This window comes from Thamnophis sirtalis, unplaced genomic scaffold, assembly GCF_051295495.1.
Source record: "Thamnophis sirtalis isolate CommonGarterSnake01/CBP01778 unplaced genomic scaffold, rThaSir2_p1.2 scaffold_8, whole genome shotgun sequence".
In the NCBI taxonomy this organism is placed as follows: domain Eukaryota; kingdom Metazoa; phylum Chordata; class Lepidosauria; order Squamata; family Natricidae; genus Thamnophis; species Thamnophis sirtalis.
This window is the reverse complement of record NW_028261388.1, coordinates 36,034,724-36,051,718: the sequence shown is the minus strand read 5'-3', so window position 1 is coordinate 36,051,718 and position 16,995 is coordinate 36,034,724. Positions and strand designations below refer to the sequence as shown.

Here is a 16,995-nt window from a genome sequence, read left to right as displayed (position 1 = left end):
AGAACGGTGCTCACTTTTTCTAGCCTCGCAAGAGGTGACTCGCTTGTAGCAACGCCTTCATTGGAAGAGGTGTTGCTAGGGGGTTACATCCCGCCTTCCTCGACGAACCAAAGAGAGGAAACAAGTCAATTCAGCCCTACCATCCGCCGCCGCCCCCCCCCCTCTCCCCGCGCGCGCCTCCGTGCGCCTGTCTGTCTGGCAGGCGGCTCCGCCAAGTCTGACCCACGCCATCGCGGAGTTTTTTGGGGGGCAAGCACGGGAGCAGATCGGAGGTTTGGTCTCGGTCAATGTGGGAGCCGAACTCCGCGCTGTCAGGATCGGTAAGGACGGGTCGGAGAGAGACGTTTTTCGTTGCATCAAGTGCAGCACTGTAACCCACCTTCTCTTCTCGCCCCCCCCCCCGCATTCCCCCAGGCGGGGAAGAAATACGAGTCTCGGTTGTGTGGAACGAGATTGATGGGAAGGGAAGGAGACTCAGTCGGGGTTGGGGAAGAGAGAGGGGTTTGGAGGAATGTCAGAAAGGGGGAGGGGGCTCAGAAAATTTCAGGTGATGGAGAAAAAAAGCCTTTGCACAGTCGATGGAGAGGGCTCTCCTTTAAAAGGAGGGGAGGGACGGCAGAATGTCTGCTGGGGACACAGCTTGAAAGAGGTTGCACCTGGTGGGAGGGACGTTTTCTGTTAATATAATGGGCATTTCTGAGCCAGCCAACTGTACAGCTGACCAGGGTTTATAGAGACTTGGGGGGTGGGGGATAAGTTTGCCACCTTGAAAGTATTTACATGGGAGAGGATTCATCTGATTTTGGAATAGCCGAGGGTTTGGGGTTTTTGTTGTTGTTAGTTGCGAAGTCGTGTCTGACCCATCCTATGGACAAGATTCCTCCAGGCCAGTGGGTCTCAATCTTCCTAATGCCACGACCCTTTAATACAGCTCCTCATGTTGTGACCCCCAACCATAAAAATATTTTCTGTTTTCCGTATTTTTTTAAAATAAGTGTTTTCCAATGGTCTTAGGCGACCCCTGTGAAAGGGTCGTTTGACTCCCCAAAGGGATCGTGACCCATAGGTTGAGAACCACTGCTCCAGGCCTTCCTGTCCTCTACCATCGTCTGGAGTCCATTTAAGCTCACGCGGACTGCTTCAGTGACTTCATCCAGCCACCTCATTCTCTGTCATCCCCTTCTTCTTTTGCCCTCCATCTTTCCCAGCATTAGGCTCTTCTCCAGTGAGCCCTTCTCTTTGGTGGCCAAAGTATTTGAGTTTCATCTTCAGAATCTGGCCTTCTAAAGAGCAATCAGTGTTGATCTTCTTTAAGACTGAACGGTTTGATCGCCTTGCAGTCCAAGGGACTCGCAGGAGTCTTCTCCAGCACCATAGTTCAAAGGCCTCAACTCTTTGGCGTTTAGCCTTTCTTATGGTCCAACTTTCACAGCCATACATTGCAACTGGGAAAATCATAGCCTTGACTATACACACTTTTGTTGACCGACCCTTAAAGATACAGGAAAAATAGAGATGCAATTCTGAGACCGTTCCCAGTAGATAACAGTGTGGGACAGAATAGGTATGTATTCTGGCAAGTAATCCCACTGTCTTCAATTTTACTTCTGCCCAAGGGAATGTGCATAGGACTGCATCCCTGAATGCTCTTATTAAGCATAAGAGCCATTCAAGAGAGCCCCACTTACTCCTGAGCAAATATGCTTGAGTATGTGTTCTGAGGCTGCAATACTGAATTTCATATTATTAATAATTTGATTATCAATATTAATGTTACATAACAGAATAAAGAATAAGAGTTGGAAGGGACCTTGGAGGTTTTCTAGGCCACCCCCCTGCTCAAGCAGGAAACCCTACACTATCTCAGACAAATGGTTGTTCAATCTCTTCTTCAAAATCTTAGGTGTTGGAGCATTCACAAACTTCTGGAGGCAAGTCGTTCCACTGATTAATTGTTCTAATTGTCAGGAAATTTCTCCTTAGTTCTATGTTGCTGCTCTCCTTGATTATTTTCCATCTGTTGCTTCTTGTCCTGCCTTCAGGAGCTTTGGGGAATAGGTTGAACATCTCGTCTTTTTGGCAGTCCTTTAGATACTGGAACACTGCTAGTCCTTCTTTTCATTAAACTAGACATACCCAGTTCCTGAAATTGTTCATATGTTTTAGCTTTTAGTCCCTAATCATCTTTATTGCTCTTCTCTGCACTCTTTCTAGAATATCAACTTTTATATTGTGACCAAAATTAAATGCCAATAGTTTATTTCATTAGATGCCACTAATTGTTTCTAGCCCCAGATTAATTTTGGGAAGTAATCCTTATTGTTACTCATATATTGCAAAATAAAAATAGGTATGGTATATGATTTGCTATTATCCCACACTGTTCAAACAAGAAGCTGTGTTATTGTCAAATACACAAACCAAGAAGAACGGTTTTCTACTGATCCTACCTTTGCTCTTCTTGAGTGTATCATGTTGAGTAGTAAAGCTTATAGGACTGTGTTTGCTTAAACCATAGTTCACCTTTAGCCACAATTCACATACTTTGCAGGTAGGGATCTTGATGAAGCTTGGAACTTAACTGCACAGAGGACTCAATTTTAATTCAAAAGAAAGTTGAATGAATCCTATCTGAAGTATAGCTCATTCTAGCCAGGCAAATGTGGGATCCGCCAGATACACCAAGTTAAAATAGCTTTTTTATGCCTGACAGGTGAAATAAATTTTACACATTATAATTGATCTTGTGCACATTGTAGCGTAAACATTGTATAACATTCTGGAATATCATTCTTGAACATGTATAAAACAGATTTGTTACATTTTGGGAATAAGTGTTTGGGCTATCAAAGTATATACTGCAAAACCTAGAAGAAGTGTGACAAAGTTTGGTTTTTCACTTTAAAATTAAATTGCTTTAGGTAATTTGCATAATTAATATCCATGCATTTAATAAATTTTCCCCTTTGTTACATTAAAAAAACACAGATTTTGGAGAGACTGTCCTCCAAGTGCTTGGATGCCATTGGTTGGTTATCCCTAATCTTTCTGATTTTAACTGACAATAAAATATAACCTCAAGTTGAATGACCATTTAAAAAAAAAACCTATCCTGAATCATCAGAGAACCTTATACTTTCCACAGATCAAGTAACTTCTTTACCATGTTTTTTAAATGGTCCAGTTTTTGTGTTGTTTTGCTACAAAATCTTGATTTGTCAAATCACAAAGTTTAAATAGAAGCATGCTTTAATTTGTAAGATTATGTATTTGTGTTAAGTATATATTCCCCAAATATCAAGTAATTAACACATCAAATTTAGAAAATATGGTTTTCAAGCATCTACAAAGAGATGGGGAAGAGATAGGGAAAGAAAATGGGAGTGCTAAAAAAGCATTTGACCTCAGTTTTAAATTAGGGACAAGAATCACATTCTGGGCTGCCGGGAAAAATAAATGATTAGATTAATATCATATTTATCTATAGTTGATATTGCCACAGTGGTTGCATTCTGAAAAAAGTTCTTCAGAATTTAGGAAGAGATGAGACAGATACATAATCTTCAGGTGGTTTCAGTTGTTTCAAGTTTATGATCACAAATTTGATAATAAATACCAGAAATGATAAGAGCTTCTGCATAGTTAAATATTCTGAACTTTCTTAAATCACTTTAGGTGTACTAAAATGGATTTTTTTAATACCTGCGCTAAACTATTTGAGCTAAGAAGAGCTTATCTTCTCTGATTCCTGCCTAAAAGCTAGCCATAAAAAGTTCATTAGGAAAATTAGATTATCTCTAAAATTTGGCAAGTAAGTACTGCTATTGAGAAACTAGAAATTAAAACACATATTCACTTTGGGCATGATTTTTTTCCTTCTTAATATTATTATAATAGTATCAAAGCACCATTTGTTGGTAGTCTACGTCAGTTGGACATGCAGCTGCTAATGGATCAAGAATCAGTATAAGGCTTTAGATATCTCCATTACTACTAGAAAGGCACATTGTTTCAACCTTCCTAATTCATCAGTTAACCTTTCTTTTCCCTTTCGACAAGGTTTTCAACAAACCAAATTGTTTTATCTTGTTCCATTAATGCAATAATTTTTAAACTAGTTTTTTGTCTGGGCCATTTAAACCTAAATCATTAAATATTTTAATTTGAAGTTAACAATTTAAAATATAGATAGTTTATAAAATAAAATGTTGAAATATTCCATTAATTTTTATAGGTAACAAAATTTAGTGATGGTGATTCTGTGGAAAACATGCTAGAATTCTAGCTCATAAAAGTATTTTTTTTTAATTGACAGCAACAATTGTGTAATAAATCAGAAGCTAATCTGACAATGTTTTAGCTGCGGTGAATTTCTAGTACTAATTTTCAAAAAGAAGAAGAGCGAATTAGGTTTCCAAAGCAATCAAAAGTGTCTGCTTGGTATTTTACTATGAGGCTGAAATTTGATCTGACAGCTGAGTGGACTTAAGCTGATACTGTATGAAGACTCCTTTTTCAACACTTTGTCATGCTTTCATCTTTGTCCAGAATAGGTGTGCTCTTCTTCCAAAGTTTTTTCAGTGAGGGTCTTTTATCTTTTTTTAAAATCTAATAAAAGTGATTTCTAAAACAACATATACACAATTGCAAAAAAAAAAAGCTTCTCAATAAATTCTGTGAAACATAGGGACAAAACAGTAAGAAAAAGATCCCTGTTCATCTTAATTTTTCTAGGCTGCATGTCTTTGCTAGATGTCAGCAAACAGTACAATAATAATAACCTCTCTGTTAGGATTTATTTATACTGTGTTTCTGAACAGAAATGTATTTTGAGGATAAAGAACTCTAGAACATCTAAGCCATTTGTGCTTATGTGATCTTTGGAGAAAAAAAACCTTCTTCTACCAAGAAAACTAAGAAATCCAATGGTAATAGACATGACAGGCTTTAAAGATATGTGCTTTCTGACCAATTAGGGAAGGTGCCATTCAAGTAATTTTTTGTGATTAAAATGGTTGATCTACAAGCTGTTTAAAAATAAAAATTAGTTTCACATAGTTGTGTACAAAATGTGTTTTGATCTGTATCAGGTAAGAAATATATTTTGTGTGGCAGTTCTATGAGTATTTTGATAATATTCATATTATACTATGAAATATTCAAGCTCTGTATTTTTGGATTTCAAGTAAGGGTTGAAATGAAATACTTTGGTTGTCCATGATTTTAAAAGAGCCAATAGAGACATGTAGTACATACATACAGCATACCAAATAATGTGTTGGATCTTTAAATACAGTGGAACTCACTGAACTTGCAAATTCCCCTCCCTTTCTGCAATTTGCAGAGTTAAATTGTAAAATGTATACCTTCAATAGGAAAGCTCCAGTATAAAATAGTTTCCTCCATGAAGGAAGAATGGATCTGTCTACACAAAGACAAAACCATATTTCTGAAATACCTTAGCACTCCTTTTGTTTTGCTTTGTGGTGTCCATATTTTTTAAATATTCTGTTTGTTTCATCACAGGAAATGGTATCAATATGTATTGTCTGCACTGGTTAAAGCATCAGTTATAGTATACAGTCATGTGAAGAAAAAAGTACACCCTCATCTATCAAGGGGTAATAAAAATCATCTGGTCCTTTGCAGTTCCGAAAAGTAGGTAAATACAACCGCAGATGGACAACGCATGACATATTACACTGTCATTATTTTACAAAAAGAAAGCCAAAATGGAAAAGGACACTCTTACTGCTTTCATATGTATGAAGAGACTAAGTAGCAGCCAGGTGCTGCTAATCAAGTGCCTTTGATCAATTGATCATCAGCAGGTGTGATTACCTCTATAAAAGCCAATGTTTTAGAGTTTTCTGGTCTCCAGCATTGTAGTGTGTGTTAATGCCAAAGAGTTAAGACATCAGCAATGATCTTAGAGAAGCAATTGTTGCTGTCCATCATACTGGGAAGAGTTATAAGGCCATTTCAAATAATTTAAAGTTCATCATTCTATAGTGGGGAAGATTACTCACAAGTGGAAAGCATTCGAGACAGTTGCTGATCTTCCCAGGAGTGGACATCCCAGCAATTTCATCCCAAGGTCAGATTGTGCAATGCTCAGAGAAAATGCAAAAAATCCAAGAGTTACATCTCAGACTTCACAGGCCTCAGCATGTTAAATGTTAAATTTTATGACAGTATAATTAAAAACAGATTAAATGTTTTGTCTGCAAGGGTTGCCAGGAGAAAACTTCTTTTCTCTAAAAAGAACATGGCAGCCTTTTGCAAATTTGCATATGAACTAATCACTAGACTTCTGGAATACTGTCCTTTGGACAAACAAGATGAAAGTGGAGGTGTTTGGCCTTAATGCACAGTGCCATGTTTGGCAATAACCAAACATAGCATATCAGCACAAGCATCTCATACCAACCATCAAACACAGTGTGGAGTAGTAATGATTTGAGCATGTTTTGCAGCCACAGGACCTGGGCATCTTGCAGTCATTGAGTCGATCATGAACTCTTCTATATACCAAAATATTCTAGAGTCAAATGTGAGGCCATCTGATTGTTAGCTGAAGCTTGGCCGACATTGTGTCATGTAACAAGACAATGATCCCAAGCACACTAGCAAATTGGAATGGCTGAAAAAGAAAATCAAGATATTGCAATGGCCCAGTCAAAGTCCAGACCTCAACCCTATTGAAATGCGGTGGCGGGACCTCAAGAGATCTGTGCATAAACAAATGATCACAAACTTCAATGAACTGAAGCAATGTTGTAAAGTAGAATGAGCCAAAATTCCTCCACAACTATGTGAGAGACTGATAAAATCATACAGAAAACATTTACTTCAAGTTAGGACTGCTAAACGGTGGTTCTGCAAGCTATTAAATCACAAGTTATACTTAGTTTTTCACACATGGCTTCTCCATTTTGGCTTTCTTTTTATAAAATAAATGATGACATGGTGTTGCTGTTGTACGTCATGCGTTGTTCATCTAAAGTTGTATTTACCTACTTTTAAGAACTGCTAAGGCCGGATGATTTTTATTATAATACGTAAAACCATAGAACTCAAAGAAGGTGGACTTACTTTTTCACATGACTATGACTAAATTCTATTGTACAAATTGAATATAAATGCAAAACCACACACTTTCTCTCTCTCTTTTTCCCCCCCAGTTTATTAAAGGCAGCAATGGAACGATTTGATGTAAAGCCACCTCCTTCCCGGAGCCGTTCAAAGACTGCTTTATATGTGACCCCTCAGGATCGTGTGACTGAATTTGGCAGTGAACTGTATGAAGACGGGGGGAAACTCTATTGCAGTTTTTGCAATGTAGTCCTGAATCATGTCCGCAAGTCTGCAATCAATGATCATCTCAAATCCAAAACACACACCAAACGTAAGGGAGAGTTTGAAGAGCAAAGTGTGAGAAAGAAACCACGGACCCTGACTGCCTCTCTGCAGTGCAACAGCGCAACCCAGACAGAGAAACCCAGTGTAGTCCAGGACTTTGTAAAAATGTTTCTGGAAGCTAGCATTCCCCTTGAGAAGGCTGATCACCCCGCTGTACGAGCATTTCTCTCTCGCCATGTGAAGAATGGGAACTCCATACCCAAGGCTGACCAGTTGAGGAAAATCTACTTGTCTGACGGGTTTACAAATCAGCTTATTAAATCTGAAGAACACTGAGAGGAAAGCCACTTGGTTCTAGGTGTCAAGTGTTACAATTGCATAGCAGTGATGTGGTTTATTTTTATATTCATGCACCTGCAATAGGTTTTGTATTGTAAAATGACAATCTGTCTTGGAATGCAGTGGTGTACAACCAAGAGTTGATGGCTATAGAATAAGAGGTTGCTGAATTTGGAAGGGGGGAAGGAGGGGGGCAGGAAGTGGTAAGTAGGTGCCATATTGCTTAGTTTGTAATCCCAGTCCTTAATACCGTAGAAAACTTCAATTGTTTCTTTTACAATATATTTGTAAGTGAACAAATTAGTTATGGTTGCCCCCAAGTGTTTAATTTAGGGCTTTAGTACTAAAGATGTCTTATATGTGTCATATTTATTAGGCCCATGTTCTTTGTATAAATTTATCTTCAATTTAACTGTATTTAGAGTTTTTACAGTATTCTTGAACTTTGATTTCCAATGGAGTTGTCACAGTTCTGCTGTGCAAACAGCTATTCAAAGCTTGCTTTTTTGTTTGATTCTCTATAATTCCATACAGCGTAAAGTAATTCACTCTTGTAAAACCCACCTAAGTGCCAATGCACTTTACATTGAAGGTAAAGCATAGCACCTGCATTTAGATTTTTATTTCTATAGACCTCCATTTGGATATAAATGGACTTCCTGAAAGCAAAAATGTATTAGGCACTTGGCAGGAGTAAAGAATGGTTTTGCAAGGTTTTAATTAAACTACAATTAATCAGAAGAAGCCACAGGCTCCAATAACAGCATTATGTATTATAAGCAGTTTCTTATCAATGGCAGGGGTTTGCAAATAACGTCTCTCTCAAATGTTATTTTCTGACATGCTATTTCTATTTCTTAAAATTAGGAAATAGAATTGTCCTGAATATCATTTGAATATCTAATACTGTATGTTTGAACATTGCTTCAGTTTGGATCTGTGTAAATACATGTCTGAAACAGATTTGCTGATATCTTTACTTAAATACATGTTTCCTTTTCTTGTTTGAAATTCTATGCTGGGAGCATATGATTATTGATAATTTAACTCTTGATTAAAATGTTCTTCATGTGTTACTTAGCTGCAAGGTATAATTTTGCCCAAGTTAAGCATGTTTAATTAAATAGTGCTTAAATCCTAATGATTTAAATTATTATATAATACCTGCTAAATTTTGTTTTAAAAAAGTTAATGTTCTGAGATCATGCCCCAATTAATTAAATTTTACTTTATAGTAAATTAGCAAAAGAAGCAGAGCAGTTTCTTATGACTGCTATGATTACAAGTACTACAATGAAATGCACACTCCATTCCAGTGAGGGAAAATACAATGGAACTTTTCATTATTGAGATCGTATTTGAATTAGATCATGCATTATTGTCTTAGTCTTGCATATTTATCTTTCTTTGAATTCAAATTGATAGACAGGAAGCTAGGCTGCTATCCTGTTGCACATTTGAAATGTCCATCAAGTTCATAACAAAGCTTAACATTAATAAAAGTCTAAGCTCTGCTTGGTTTATTAAAGTCTGGTGCTTATACAAATTGTTCTCTGACTTTTTCCAAAGAACTGCTTGGCATATTAAAAATTGCGACTTTCATCTTTAATTGACAGATTTGTGTACAAAATTAAGCAGGTCTTTTTTGTAAGAGTAAACCCCAGAAAGAGTCTTCCTATGGGGTGAGTCATTAATAAGTCATCATTAAATTTTTATCCTTTAATTTCAGTAGTTTTGTTTGTAAATATTATTAAGTCTGAATATCGCCTAAAGTTTCTTCTAATTTTGGAGGAGCTTCTAGCTTTCTTCACAAAAAAAACCCATTTCCTTTTCTACTGTTTGTGCTTTTTTATTTCTTGTCAAGTTACTCTAAATTTTGCAAAAATTTAAAATTGCTTCAAATTATCCATCAAAGCTTGGGGGCAAATGAGATTGTTCTTCCTTAGCTGAACATTAGTAAGCCTTAATTTAATTACCTATACCTGGAGCACAATTTCCGTAACTAAGTGCTAGCGTGCATAAGTCATATGGCAGCATAAACAAGGCCTGCTAATGGTATTTTTTGAATTTCTAAGACTACCATACTTGTTGAGTTTTAAAATATGTCCATAACTATATTAATTTGCAGAAGTGCATTTCAATTTTATAAACAGGTCTTGTCATTATAAAATTTAGGATTAGATGAGTGCCTCTTCCTACAAACTAAGCTCGCTATAATAAATTAAAATTAGGAAAATGTCATAATTTTTATGTAGGATTTTGTTTTTGTTTTGCAGACTGAACTGATACTTTTGTAGAGATTTTTCTTTGTTTATATAAAGAAATTTGTCTGTTAGTTTAAATAGGGGACTGTAATGCATTATCATCAATAGATGTGTATTTCTTGTCTGCCTCATTCATAAATCTGTTTTGTATGAAGGTTAGTAACAGAGTGGAGGCCCTGTATGTAATGCAATGAAAAATGCATGTTTTAAATTTCATAAGATTATATCATTCTGCTACATCGCTACTTCCATTTGCCATCTTGTACATTAACAAGGACATACCAGCAGAAGCCTTTTGTGTTTTTATGTTTTCTTTTCACTGTTCCAGCTAACGTACAGAATAGTAGTCCGTGTATCTTCCCAGGTTTCTCAAATGGCTTACCACAAAGTGATTTATAACTTACTCCATAGTAAGTTACATAAGTCTGAAAAGACTGCAGCCTAACAGAGGGAAAAAGTAAAATTGTCTTTTAATCTGCATGAACAGTAAAAATCATGGCAAGAGACATTAAACTTTTTTTAAAAAAATCACAATTTTAAATGTGCAAATGAGATCCAGAGGAGCAAACGAGACCCCTTCTTTTATTATTTTAATAAAATTTGTGCATATACAGTGAACAAGGAAATCAGTAATGCTATCCAGCCAAGATAATACAAGATTGTTAAAACAGATTTACTGATCAACTATATGGACAGAAAAAGCCAAGGCTGCAGTCTTCTACTTGAGTACTTGAAAGTAACTTGTTTTGGATTTTCTGTGAAAAGTGCTTCTAAATAAATTGCATAAAATCAGGCTACATAAATGTAATTTTTAGGCATAAGGCTATATCTGGCAACTCGGTATTTGTGTTCAAGACAAGCTTGTATTCAGGTTTTCTTAGAACTGAAGTGGGTGCATATGTGCACATTGTGTGGGAAAGACAAATGTTAGGGTGTTTGAAAATATATTGAATGAAACAATTTTGATAATCATAATGTTGGATATAAGCATCAGATTCAAAATATCCTGAATGGGTGAATAAAGATACTAATAATGGTCTGTTGAATATAGACTTAGCTTTACTCCCAGAAGATCAACGGATCTTGGTCATTGTTTGCTTTTCACATTAATTTTAATAGAATTTAAGTATAGCCAATGAGAATTAAGCTGCAATAAATTTAGATGAGCTTTCTTCCATGTGGAACTATTCTGAATTGGTCTTCAAATATTTGATGCCTATCTGATTATCGTTTTTTTTTTAAAAAAAAACTAATTTCTAATGCCAACTTTCAAGCCTAATACTGGATTGAAAAAAAAGTTTAGTTTTTTTCAGTCTAGTTTATTATAGAAAGTATTTCTTTTTCTAGCTAAGGAATGTTCTTACAACAACATCCAAAATTTTAACACTTACATTTTTGAGAGTTAATTGATTGCAACCATACAAAATTTAACTGCTAAATTCTTAACTTAATTCTGTGTCTCTCTGGTAACATTTTTTCCTTTGAACAAAATAAGGAACATAATTATAATGTAATAATTGCATTTAATTTATAGATGCATATTGTATGAATAACCTTGCTACCCTTTTTTACTATTCTATCTTTGAATTTGCTGCTAGGTTGATTTTTCTTTGGTTTGTTTGTTTGGTTTGGTTTTTGGTTTGCTCATGCATGTTGAGCATTCATTGTCTTTATGTTTTTAATGCTCTGTGTTAACTTTACAGAATAAAACATTTTAAAGCAAAGACTGCTTGAAGCAAAATGTTATATTTAAAAGCCTCAATGTACTAATGATATTTTTTGCTTTCTTCTATTGCTCTTTACTCTTTACACTAAGAATGAATATCTTAGTATAATTAATTGCTTTGCTTCATTATATGAGGAAAAAGTTGTCAAATTATTGAATATAATGACACTAGCCTGAATTGTATTTTAAAACTGCTCTTCCTTCAAAAAATAGTTCAGGGAAATATGTGTGGATTTTTTCCATCCCAGTGCCCTGCAAGTTTTATTTTTATAATATTAGACTGAGAGTTAGTGATTGGTCTGAGGCAGATTGGGAGCCTCAAAAAGAAGTAGGGATGAACACAGATTTCCTTACATGCAGCCCGGGGTGGTACTAACTTCCCTACCGGTTCGCAAATGTGAGCATGCACACACACTTTCTTCGCTCGCACGTGCCACCTCCATGCATGCGCACAGCCTTCCGTGCATGTGCTTTTGCCAAAAAAGGCCTAAATGGGATGCCAAACAGCTGCGGTGAGTGAGTGAGCCACATATTATTTCCGCTACCGGTTCGTGAGAACCAGTCCAAACCGGTAGAATATCACCTCTCATGTAGCCCAACATTAAATTCTTTTTTAAATTGTCTCTCTGAAGATGATAGCTACTTTTTCTTCTGCTCTATTGTGTTCATTTCTCCAAGACTTCCCAGCCAAGTCCCTGCAATTTTCCTGGCAAGATTTTTGAGAAGTGGTTTGCCATTGCCTCCTTCTTAGACCAACTGATGCAAGAGTAAACAGAAGCAATATTATGCATGGCCAACAAGGACCCTTCCCCAGGAAAGCTATACTATTTTGAGGATATTGCCTTTTTTTTCTGCCAAGAAGCTTCTGGTGGTCTGTACATGTACAGCCAAAGGAAAGTACCTAGTTTCCTCGGAACTTGAAACAGGTGGTTCTCCCTGAACACAATGATATCTCAGATTATTCATGAAATAGAGATCATTTGCACATTCCTGTAATTACCACACATTGTAAAAATTAGCAAGAATAGCAACTTGGTTTTTGGATATTTCTCACATGTTCAAAAAAATCCATAAACATCAGATTCCCTGAGACCAAATTCTTTCAGATCACTATCTAGCTTCAAACTGCAATTTTTAGCCTAGGGGTTTTAATAAAAAGCACAGAAAATTACACACTGCATTTTACACTGCATACCTCCACAGAAGAAATGTTTTTTAAATGAATGAAATTATAACAAACTGCCTATAGATGGCACTGTTTTCCAAATAATGTCTTTATTTTAATTGCGCTTTTTTTTTTTGAACTGGTGACTTCCTTTTTCCAGTATGAAATTATTTGAAAGGCCACATTATGCAAAGAGTTTCAAAACTTACTTCTTGTAGTATTACAACATTAGCATGAAAAGAGTATGTCCATAGCTGATTCTAGATTCTCAGGTGGATTTTTTTTTCTTCCTGCTAATTATCCCCACATAGAAAGGATTTTCCATTTGTTTTAAAATAATATTTATTTGTTTTAGTGACAATAGTTCATATACTGTAGCTTGTCAATTCCCTTGAGAGGACTATGGTCCTTCAGATAGCCAGGCCCTATGCCATGCAGAACTTTATAATTAATAACCACATCTTGAATTGCAATTGGAGACCAACTGGCAACCAATGCAGTTTTTGTAGCAGCAGCAATTTCCTAACTCTTTTTTAAAATGCAAATGAGAATTTGATCCTTTGCTTTCATCCATGTTCAATCCCTATATTCTTTCCTGTCATTTCTATAGTTTCTAACATCATTTTATTCTCAATATTCAGATAGACTATAACAATTTGCTCTTCCTGGAGAAAAGTTTTAATAATAGGCAGGAATAAAAAAATGTCTGTAATATACAGAATGTATGTACATATTCTTCTATGTAATTGACAACATACATAAAAATGCCAAAGGAAAGTATCTATTCTTTCAGTTTTGGAATAGTTTTTTTTCCCTTATAGTTGCCTTTTCACTTTCCTCCTTTGGAACTTTTAGGCAAGACATCTCAACAGCTTTGTATCTAAGTATATACCAGGGACATGCAGTCAGGGGAGGGAGGGGAGTCATCAGTCTGTCATCAGGAAAAGAAAAAAAATATAAAAGGAAAAAGGCAAGAGCTGAAGTCAGGCTGAGCTAGTTGCTGCCAGAGTCACTGTGGATGAGACTGCTTAACTGTTTAAAAAAGCCTCTAAAAATGTGCCTCTACAGGAGGAGGCGGGAGAACGACATACCTCCTCTAATCTGGCGTTTTCTGATCACTCGAGCAGAGTTAAGCAAGGGTTAAAAGCCAAAAAATTCCTTATGTAGAAAAGGCACGTAGTTCTCTTGCCTCCTCCTGTAGAGGGCATTTTTAGAGGCTTTTTTAAACAGTTAAGCAGAGTCATCCATTGGGGATTCTGGCAGCAGCTAACCCAGCCTGACCTGAGCTCTTGTCTTTTTCTTTTTACATTTTTTTTTCTTTTCATGATGGCAGGCAAGAGCAGAGTTGAAATCCTCTCTGAAACAGCTGGAAAAGGTACATGTGGGACAGAGGGAGGGGGAGGAATTCAAACTTCATCCTCCTTGTGCAGGGCTTTGGGCAAAGGCTGGAGGAAAGTGCTCTCCCTCCCCAAGTGTAGTTTGATTGCAGGCAGAGCCATGTTGTCTTTTCAAACCTGTAATCAGTGAAGCTGGGCTGGATCCTTCCGGGGCTGGGGAAAAGATGTGTCTGTGTGCTCCAATATGGCTCTTTGACTGGCTTCCTGCCTCCTCTTGTGGTCTTCCTGGCTCCCTCCAATCCAACTTTGCGTGTGGGTGTGTGTGTGGGGTGTGTGTGTGTGTGCTTGTTTGAATGAGAGAGGGAAGGGGGTAGGAGAGATAGTCCAATCCAACTTGTGTGTGTGTGTGTGTGTTTGTGTGTGTGTGTGTGTGTGTGTGTGTGTGTTTGAGAGGGAGGAAGGAGGGGAACGGAGAAGAAAAAGAATGAAGGAAAGTTATTTAGCAAAGGAGAAAAACAAATGCTCTCACTTTAAATCAGAACTGAGCATGCCTGGCTGTGGAATTCTGGGAGTTCAAGTCCACAAGTCTAAAAAAATTGCTGCCTCACCAACCATAAACCTCACCGCATGTCACTGGTATATATGTACATCTAGAGTTAATGATGGTGAAAACCATTTTCCTTAGATGATTATAACAACATATTTGGCATCCTCATAATGCCATGCAGACAGATTTTACTTGTAATGATAGAATTTGGAGATGGAAAAGTTGGAAGAGAATCATCTATGCCAACCTGCTCCAATGTACAGGAAAATCCCTTAAACTATCCATGAGCAAATGTTTTCCAGACTCTTAAAAAATCTATAGAGATGAAGGGCTCACAACTTTCATTCATTTGATATTTAATCAAATTAAAGTTGAGATTTCTATTGGAAGAAGGTGGTACCATCTAGAGAAAAAAATTATTTAGAAGATAGAAGATGTTTTTTTTTTATCATTAGCCCTTCTAACTGTATTTCCATGTGGAAATACTAACACAGTGACTCAATGAAATGACTAATGGTGCAGTGGAGGCTTGCAATTACAAATTGTTGTAATTCATCCCTGTACAAGTGACATTATATCCATGGCACAGAACCAGTGGTGGTATTCAGCCAGCTTGGACCAGTTCAGGCAAACCGGTAGTGGAGACCTGCAGGTGGGCCCAGGAAAGCACTATGCTGTCCTATTTAGCCACGTTTTCTAAGCCACGAGCATACGTGGAAGGTGTGCACGAGCAAAACGCATGCACGGAAGCGAGCATGCATGTGTGATCAGATTTCAGTGTGCAGTGAACCGGAGGTAAAATTATGTGAAACCCACCTCTGGACAGAACTAGACAATATACAACGTTTGTGCTTGATGTGTTTGTGTCCCCTTTTGATGAATTTCTGGCTGGCAGTACTGTACAATTCCTAGCAACAGGTTGGTATAATTAAGGTAAAAGAGCCTGAATGCAGAATTACCAACATGCCAGCATTAGTAGTTTGAAAGACAATGGAGGTCTCCTAACGTGACAAGCAAAACAACAGCTGTTATTTTATTTTTGAGAAGAGGGGAAAGAGATGTGTGTTTAAGCGTGGAACAGCAAAGGTAGAATTACATATCCTGTTAATGGCCAGGAAGAAAGCACTGATTGCTGACCACACTCTGAATTCAGGTATAGTTCAGAAAGGATAAGCTTACAGTTCCATTTGCATGCTAGATTTGGAAACATCTAAGTATGCCCTCATTAATAGCATTCTGGTATCTAAATAGATCTTAAAGTAGCTGATCCAGCCCATATTTATTTTGTGCACATTTTATATTGGATTTGTCATGCTGAATTCAGAAGTTTTGGAAAATGAGGCTAGTTGTCTGGAAAAACCCAGTAGAAATATATTCTGTGATCATGTCTCATTTGCTTATTATTATTTTTTTCAATTATGAAACCACAAACCTTGAACACGATGCTCAGAAACGGTTGCTCATTCTGTCTGAAACTCTCCTTTTTGCTTAACATAATCTTGATGTAATACCTCTGAACCTCAACTGTGATTAAAAGATCAGGATTGTCTGTGGGCACCTAGTTCCTTCCTCAGTTTTCTCTTTTTTTGTGCAAGTTTCCAAAACGTCCTCTAATATATTGAAGAATAGATGAAGAACATGGGCACATGATGATTGCGGAACAACAGTAAGTTGTGAGATTTTAACTGTTATTAATAGTAGTTAGGTTTGCTACCTTACAAAAGTTTCAGTTCCCAAATCTACTGAGAAGACCAAAAGGAAGGTTATTTAAGAATAATTCTTAAGAGATTTGTCTTACTGTAGCTTGTTGAACCATTGTGTTTCTTTTCTGTGGCCTAGCTTCATGCAATATGCTAATCCTTCGTGTGATTTCTAAACCATGGTTTGTAGGTTTTCATGTCTGTTGTGTTTTGTTTAATAAACCATGATTAAAGATATAATAGGTGTATATAATGTATATAATGGACCAGGTAGTATGTTAATACATTTTCCAGTGGGACAACAGCACAGCATCAAAAATTAATTTCCTCACCCAATCTGTTCAGGTATTCTATCGAATGGATAGACAATTTCTCTCTTACAAATGTTGGTCAATATTTCTGGATCACCAAGCATGATCAATTCTCACTTTAGCTTTAATGGAAGATGCTGATACACCTGCCTTGTTGTTCAGAGCCTCCTTTTAGCTGCAATTTTGTTGGCATTGACCACCAGAGATTATATTGAACCTCCTGAAATGAAGTTTTAACAAATAT

At 36.8% G+C, this 16,995-nt stretch overlaps 2 protein-coding genes across 3 annotated transcripts in view; both read left to right on the top strand.

Annotated features, from left to right (window-relative positions):
- The first annotated feature begins 189 nt into the window (after window positions 1-189).
- On the top strand, window positions 190-11,689 carry CGGBP1 (CGG triplet repeat binding protein 1). Its single transcript, XM_014052778.2, has 2 exons — window positions 190-320; window positions 7,185-11,689. Exon 2 carries the CDS (start codon window positions 7,201-7,203, stop codon window positions 7,696-7,698), a length of 498 nt encoding a protein of 165 aa, XP_013908253.2. The 5' UTR covers window positions 190-320; window positions 7,185-7,200; the 3' UTR covers window positions 7,699-11,689.
- The window catches only part of LOC106538326 (B- and T-lymphocyte attenuator), a 28,173-nt gene continuing 11,430 nt past the window's right edge, over window positions 253-16,995 (top strand). For both annotated transcript variants that reach the window (XM_087721461.1, XM_014052779.2), the window contains exon 1: window positions 253-320. The gene's annotated coding sequence lies outside the window, so the exon portion shown is untranslated. The remainder of the gene's footprint in view (window positions 321-16,995) is intronic.

Excerpts from the sequence above, each read along its gene's own strand:
- CGGBP1 (XM_014052778.2), top strand. The coding sequence starts at position 7,201 with ATGGAACGATTTGATGTAAAGCCACCTCCTTCCCGGAGCCGTTCAAAG.